This window comes from Macadamia integrifolia, unplaced genomic scaffold (genome assembly GCF_013358625.1).
Source record: "Macadamia integrifolia cultivar HAES 741 unplaced genomic scaffold, SCU_Mint_v3 scaffold2283, whole genome shotgun sequence".
In the NCBI taxonomy this organism is placed as follows: Eukaryota; Viridiplantae; Streptophyta; class Magnoliopsida; order Proteales; family Proteaceae; genus Macadamia; species Macadamia integrifolia.
The window spans coordinates 65,010-72,294 of record NW_024868612.1 but is presented as its reverse complement, the minus strand read 5'-3'; the positions used below and the strand labels follow the sequence as shown (position 1 = coordinate 72,294).

Here is a 7,285-nt window from a genome sequence, read left to right as displayed (position 1 = left end):
AAGAATGACAACGCCTGCAGCAGCAATACTTAGATCTCAGATAAACTTCAATAGCCTTGGACCTTGGATCTCCATAACTGCTCCATTCCAACAGCTATATTGTTCATATGGACAAGATTTGAGAGTCAACTTATAGGCTTTTGCACTCAAGAGTTGGCATGAATAAAAAGTTGTTTCACAGCTTGGTCAACTAGTTCAAGTTGTCAAAGACAACTGCTAGTGCAGTTAGTTGGTACCCTACTCGAAGAGTGCAAAGTCCCCACGTGTAATTGGTTTCTCTCCTATTTTCACCACGTGTAATTGGTTTGTCTCCTATTTTCACCTCGTGCCTTAAGGCACCCCCTCTCCCCCACCCTCCAAACTTCTCATGGATTCAAGTCTCCTACCTTCACATTGTACCTTAAAGCACCCCCTCATTTGGTAATCTGATTCAGGGGGAAATTGTGATCACATTCCTTATCAGATAGAGCATGTTATACAATTACAAGACTCAATTCAGACTCCCAAGAATGCAACTATCTCTAACAAGCATAACTAGCCAGTCTCTATACCCAATGGCAATTTTGATGAGGAATCATGTAAATCAAGTTGTGAAACTTCAATTTTCATTTACTACTACAACCACCATAGCAGGTATGGGAGCAAGATTTTGCTTGTCAACAATAGAAGCAGAGATGACAGGAGTAATGCAGGCCTCAACACTCATTAAACAACAGAGAATGGAAGGTGCTATTAGGTTCAAGGATGTAAGAATTAGGACATGGGGTTTTTTTAGGTATAGTTATTTTTTGACTTTCAAGATATTTTCCAAAACAAACATAAGCTAATCAGGTCATCATAACTCATCACCATGCAAGCAATCACATTTTAATCAGGACTGAAGACATTTTTTTTTTCATGACATTACCTTGCTTGGTAGTTGCTACATTTTGATCCTTTACTCTGCAAACAATCACTAGCTGTACATCACTCACCTACAACTGTAACAAATTCCCATCTGATTAACAATTGGTTACTTTCTAGTAATTATACATGAAGCTATAATATATTGGAACCAGAAGCAGCTACCATTACAAATGAACGGACTCCATTATCGTCTGAACACTCCACTAGCAAGTGGTGCACTCTTGATGGGAAGTTTGCCTTTGACATATCTGTTATTTATCTGGAAAAGGAAGCATTCATACCATTGCCTCACATAACAAAACAAACTTTACTGGACATTTATCTGTCATCTGTAGTATTCATAACCATCAGGATGAAACTCATCTTTCCTCACAGAAATGCGCCACCTAAGTATGAAAGTCCCTTTGCTGATATAGTTCCAATCAGCGTGTTCTTATAATCTTTGGCGTCCACATACGCCAAGCTGACCACCTAATTTCACCAAATCTTAAATCCACAAACCTTCTCTTCGAGCAGGATTGCTTTCTTTTGGATTCTCCCAAAGCACTTTTTGGTGACAAACTATTCATTGATGGTTCAGGGCTTCCAACATCTGTTGCTGCCACAATCTGGTTCATCATTTCCAGCACCTCGCTCATCTTGGGACGTGCTTTTGGCTGCCGCACCAAGCATCGGTTTGCAACATTTGCAAGCTTCTGTGCGGACCTAAGGGAGTACTTCCCCTCGAGCCTTGGATCCAATATAACCCGGAATTTCTTCATGTCTGACAGGTATGGCCTTACCCATTCCAAGAGCTTCTGTTCATTCTTGGGGCGGTTTCGGTCCAATGGTCGCCTACCTGTGATTAATTCATACAGGAAGACTCCATAGCTCCACACATCGCTCTTGGCTGTAAGGCGTCCGGTTTGAACGTATTCCGGAGCCGCATAACCAATGGTTCCTACAACCTGTTTAACAGTAAGGTCAATTCAAATTTTGTGCCATGAGACAGTCCAGACTTTTGCTTACCATACAGCATTTAGATGATCTACCACAAGAAACAACCAGAATAATATTAAAATGCATCGTAAAAGCAGATGAATGGGTATAGACCCCATAAAATGAACATGTAGGAACCTTGGACCCTCTTTTTACAAATTCTATCCAAAAAGGCAAACACTTATTTCAGACTAATGTTCGACACCACTTGCGTGAATAGGACATTCTAGTCAACTGCGTATACTATAGTTCTGTTTAGTTATCTTCCTTGTCAGAAAATAGGTGTGATTTGTTTGACCTATGAAGAAATTCTACAAAATTCTAGTTTTTTTTTTTTTTTTTTTAATCAAATCATACTAATCCCCCTCGAGATTACAGCCTTTTCCCTGTGGAGCAGAAAATAATGACAAATTTTCAAGGAGAAATAGATCCATGGACTTCAGAGACTGTTCAGGGTCATCAACTGCAGGGCCCAAGCAGCCAAAACCCTGTTAATTTTAAATATGTTGACAATATCCAAAATTTCAATGCTTCTGAGATATCTTCGGTCAAGACAATCAGGTCATCAATACTGCCCTCAACGCTAGCAAGCCACATCCATCATCATCACAATAGCATAATAATAATTAGTACCTTTTTTCATGGAGGTAGGGGAAGGGGAATCTAGAGCTAGTTAAGATTATAAACTGAGCAACGAATTCATACTCAATGCGTTTGCACATACCGCTGTTGAGACATGACTTAATCCTTCTGAAGGCCCTTGCCTTGCCAATCCAAAATCTGACAGCTTTGCATTCCATTGGTCATCTAACAGAATGTTTGAAGCTTTAAAATCCCTGAATATGATCTGTTCAAGCAAAGATGTCATTGTTTATGGAAGGTAGCATTACAAAGAGCAATTATATGGATAATATATTATGCCATTACAGATAAGTCTAGGTCTTCACTACTGATTAGGGTCATCCAAGAGAATGAAGCTTCAAATTCCGGAGTTTTATCTCTTCTAAGCAAAGTAGCAATTGTTTATATAAGTGGTATTACAATATGAAATTTCAAAGATATAGTTACAAAACTACTCCAGCTCCTCAACTTATGTTTGAAGCTTAAAAAACATACTAATCTATTTTATTTTATTTTGTTGTCACAGCAACGCCAGCCTTCAACTGCCACAGCAACAACCAATCCTCCTTTGGGTGGGGAAAAAAAAAAAAAGGGAGGGTGGGTGGGGGTGAGAAATCTCTCTAGTCAACTCTACCAAGGATTGGTTTTCACAAGTACCCCACAAATAAAAGACAACATCCACAAAATCACTAGGCAAGTATGTAACATTGGCAGGAAGCTTGCATCCTAAAGGTATCAGTCCTTACAACTAAAATGAAATGGGGAAGAAAATGGTTCTGAAGTGCATTTATCCACGGAGAAGACATAACAGATGCTGGAAGACACGAGGACATATTTGACGTCTCTCCTTGTGCTGCAGTGTTCACACACTGTAACCATGCCCTCTACCATTTTTAACCTCTAAAAGAATGTAACTCAACAAATGGTAACACTCTGCACAGGTGGATTTTGACATATGGGAAGTCTTAGAGGCCCACCTACATTCTGTGAATAATCAACAACCTTCTTCCACATGTCCAACATATTGAGTAAATTAATGTTGTGAAAGAAATACAACCCATAAAATCATAATCATCATTCGAACTTAATGATACTAGTTCATTTAGAGAGAAAAAGGGGGGGGGGGTGGAGATCTATTATCACTGGAGGACAACAGGATAATCAAAAACCATATAAGATACGATATCACAGGGAGATGAACATACCTGAAAATCCATTTTTTCATGGAGGTATGTCAAGCCACGAGCAGCATCTTGAGCAATTTTCAGTCTCATGGCCCATGGAAGTGGTGTCTGGGACCGAGGTGATAAATGGTCCTCCACGCTTCTGTTGGGCATATATTCATATACCAGAAGCCGTTGAATTCCCCTTTCATCATCCTCAGCACAATAGCCTACTAGTTTGACAAGGTTTGGATGTTCAACCACACCAAGGACATTTACTTCTGTCACCCATTCCTTGTGTCCCTGTTGGATAACAAGTAAAAGAAAGAAGAAAAATTATGTAAACAATATTAATTACGTAAATAAAATATTATAAGCATACTTAAGAGGAAATGAGGCAATTAAACCAACACAAAATTCCTGGCTCTCAAACTGATAACTGAATTTCACAAAGAGAGTGTGACCCAATAAACCAAAGTTCTGGCAGGTTTATTCAAGATTTTTCCAGTCAACATAAAATCAACTCATAATGATAGGAAAATGAAAACTCAAAAAGCAGCAATATACCAGCAAAGAGATAGATCAAATAACAGTCAAGTTTCTACAACTGAGGAATTTCAGTTGAAAATCACAATATCAAAAAAGCAATTCCAATAATAGACCCAGTTACGTCTGCTTAAAATTGTCACTACTTTCGCATGAAACCCATGCAATTGTCCACAATATGAAAAATCTTTTCCGTAACATAATTATGATACAAAGTTGTAACTTTATCTGTCTTTATGGTTTTACTTGTGACAGTACCCTGCAGTTTGTAGAGATTTAGCAGTAACATTGTACTTTGGCTGAATGTTATGGGTAAGACCATAAGAGAGTGACCATATGCTGGACCTTGTTCAGAAGATCTTCCAGGCTAAGGAAAAGATATCTAGAAGTGAATGACTTGTCAAAAACCTTAGATTTATTTTGGATTTTTCATCCATATAAATCAAGCATTACAATTCATAATGCAACCGGAAATGTCTTAGATTTTCTTACAGAATTGACCATATTGTGGTCCCAAAACTCTTGCCAAGATTCCTGGGTATGAAACCACAGTTTCCCAATCCTTTAAATGCAAGTATTCTGTTCACTATTTTGCACACACATACTCCAGCTTGAGGGGGAGTGGTAGTTGTCCCCATCGTGATTAGTCGTTGACTTTATATTTGGTTTATTGTTTACTAGTTAGGCTAGACTTAGGCTAGTACTTTATTTCCTAAGTTCGGTAGATTAGGATCTATGTTTTCTATTTCCACAAGGTCCCTAATTATAAGGTTACTGTTTTTGATAATTATAAATACATAATGAGGGGGACTACCAAGTACATCGGCTGCTCCTCTCTTTGCAGTCTCTCTTCTCTTCTTCTCCCTATCTCTTCACTTTTCTCTCCTCTATCCTCTCTCAAGTTACTGGTAACGAATCTTGGGTTTGTAACACTGTTCACTATTTTGCACAGAGAACCATAAGATATAATTGAGCAGTTCCCTACTGTTCAATTTGATCTTCACCCTCTATCAAAGTGATTGACTCTAAGCCTCAAAGCAGCCACTGCTAAAAGGTGTATTGTGTATGCTCATTCGCCCACAGAAACATTTGAGCATCTTTGGGATTGGCCACCTCTGTCGGCTTTGTTGATTCACATCATCACAACTAAACATAAATCCATCCACCCCCCTTCCATATCTTAAAAGTTGCATTAATCAATGCATAGTTGGAAAAATCAATTCTGTAATTTGCAGTTCCATTTCTTGCAAATTTTGTTATTCCATCTTCTTCAAGAGGCAATTATAATAAGGTGGTTTCTACTTTTCATGTAACATATAAAATTATAAAACATATATTTATATTCTATAGTACTTTGACAAGTAGAAAATCATGAGGAAGAAACCTTGCCTGGAATCCTCTCTTGCCCAGCTGTTTAACAGCAACATCCAGTTTGTTATGTGGATCTTCTGAACTTTTGATCACACTCCTGTAAACACATCCAAACCCTCCCTCCCCAATCATAAGTGACCGGTTGAAATTTCTAGTGGCCGTCTTCAGCTCCGAGTATGTGAACACTCTGAGATTGTTGGGTCTCTGAGAAAAACTTGGAAATGCAGTGCGCCCGAAAGATTCTGTGCTTGTCTCCGAAGCATAAACTGAGTTTAACTCAGACTCAGATCTTCTCACATCATGATCAGTGGTCAAGGAAGCCGAGGATTGAACCGAGGTAGACTTTGAAGTTTTTGGTTCAACCTTTTTCTCTCCATTGGAGAAAGAGAAACAATTCATAGCTCCCACCAAAGACACTAGAACACTAATTTCTTCTCTGCACATCCAAAAGTAGATGAACAAAGAGAGCATTAAAACCATGTAAGTATGAAACAATGAAAAAGTAACTAATGAAGGAAACTTAAGGAACTCAAATGAACCTTAATTGCTAAAAAAGCCGAAGAAGCAACTTGAGAATTCGAATAAGAGAAGGAAAATAAATCTCTTCAGAGTTCAGACACCTACATAAGCAAAACCACATAAGCTGTAAAATCTACAGAGTCCATTATATAAACTGAATCAAGTCACACCAAAGAAAAGCCTTTTTCTCCCCCAAAACCCAACTAAATCGAGAAATCACCAAACCAAAGTTGAAAACTAACAACCCTAAATCCCCTTCAAGGATGCTAAGGAAAAAACCCAACTTAATCCAGGGAACAGTTCATGGAAAACTACCTTCTTCATCAATCCAAATTCAAAATAATTGGGTTTCAGAAATTACCTACAACCACTCTCTCAAAGGCTTATCCAGAAAACCAATCTCTCTGGAAAAAAAATTCACAACATCTCTGAAGCCCACAAACTATTTTGCATAAAGTTTATCTTCATTGAAACACAAGAACATGCAACTTTATTCAAAACCCAACTTCAATAACTTTCAACTGAGACCCATAAAGCATCCCAAATTGAAATTTGTTTTTATAATTCAAATTTTCTTTAGTGGTCAAATTAAGAAAAGAAAAACTCACCTTTAATCTTCCCAATCCGATTCTGAAAACTCATATCCATCTCCTATAGATCAGCTTTAAAAAGAAAACCCAGACACCCAAAAAACTTGAGAATTCATGAGACGAGGAGCACACCAAGAACTATGTGAAGTCAATACACGGCAGCTAGATTCAGTTCACCAACCAGCATTAAGACGATACCCCATTTAACTTTTTTTTAAAATATATTAAAAATAATAAAGTATAATTAAAATATTAAATATCACAGAGACCCAGATACTGTTCCGCATGAAAGGGTCTACGAAGACGAACCCAGTAAGATCTTTCCTCGAATGAGAACATGGAAAGTTAAATGAAGAAAAGTCTTTCGCTTTAAGCTTTGAATTGAAGGAGCTTCTATATTAAATTCATATAATTAAACTTAGTTTTAAGTTACTAATTCGAATCAAATTCCTTACCCAAAAAAAAAAAAAATCTAATCGAATTAAAAAGAGGAGATTATAATATCATATTAGTCATAATCGATACGAAGACTTTTAGAAATCCTAGCTTTATTAAGCCTTTTTCTATTGTATAGATTATTTGCTTTTCAAG

At 37.5% G+C, this 7,285-nt stretch overlaps 1 protein-coding gene across 3 annotated transcripts; it reads right to left on the bottom strand.

The window, feature by feature from the left end:
- Positions 1 to 865: 865 nt before the first annotated feature.
- Positions 866 to 7,085, bottom strand: LOC122066183 (serine/threonine-protein kinase PCRK1-like). 3 transcript variants are annotated; one of them, XM_042629997.1, is made up of 6 exons: positions 6,713 to 7,084; positions 6,125 to 6,205; positions 5,604 to 6,021; positions 3,711 to 3,971; positions 2,609 to 2,731; positions 866 to 1,853 (listed from the first exon to the last, which is right to left on the bottom strand). In XM_042629997.1, the coding sequence occupies exons 3-6, from the start codon at positions 5,982 to 5,984 to the stop codon at positions 1,329 to 1,331; spliced, it is 1,290 nt and encodes a 429-aa protein (XP_042485931.1). In that variant the 5' UTR covers positions 5,985 to 6,021; positions 6,125 to 6,205; positions 6,713 to 7,084; the 3' UTR covers positions 866 to 1,328. The 3 variants fall into 3 exon arrangements, with proteins under 3 accessions (XP_042485931.1, XP_042485933.1, XP_042485932.1); XM_042629999.1 differs by lacking the exon at positions 6,713 to 7,084 and adding an exon at positions 6,466 to 6,643; XM_042629998.1 differs by lacking the exon at positions 6,125 to 6,205 and having other exon boundaries at positions 6,713 to 7,085.
- Positions 7,086 to 7,285: the final 200 nt, after the last annotated feature.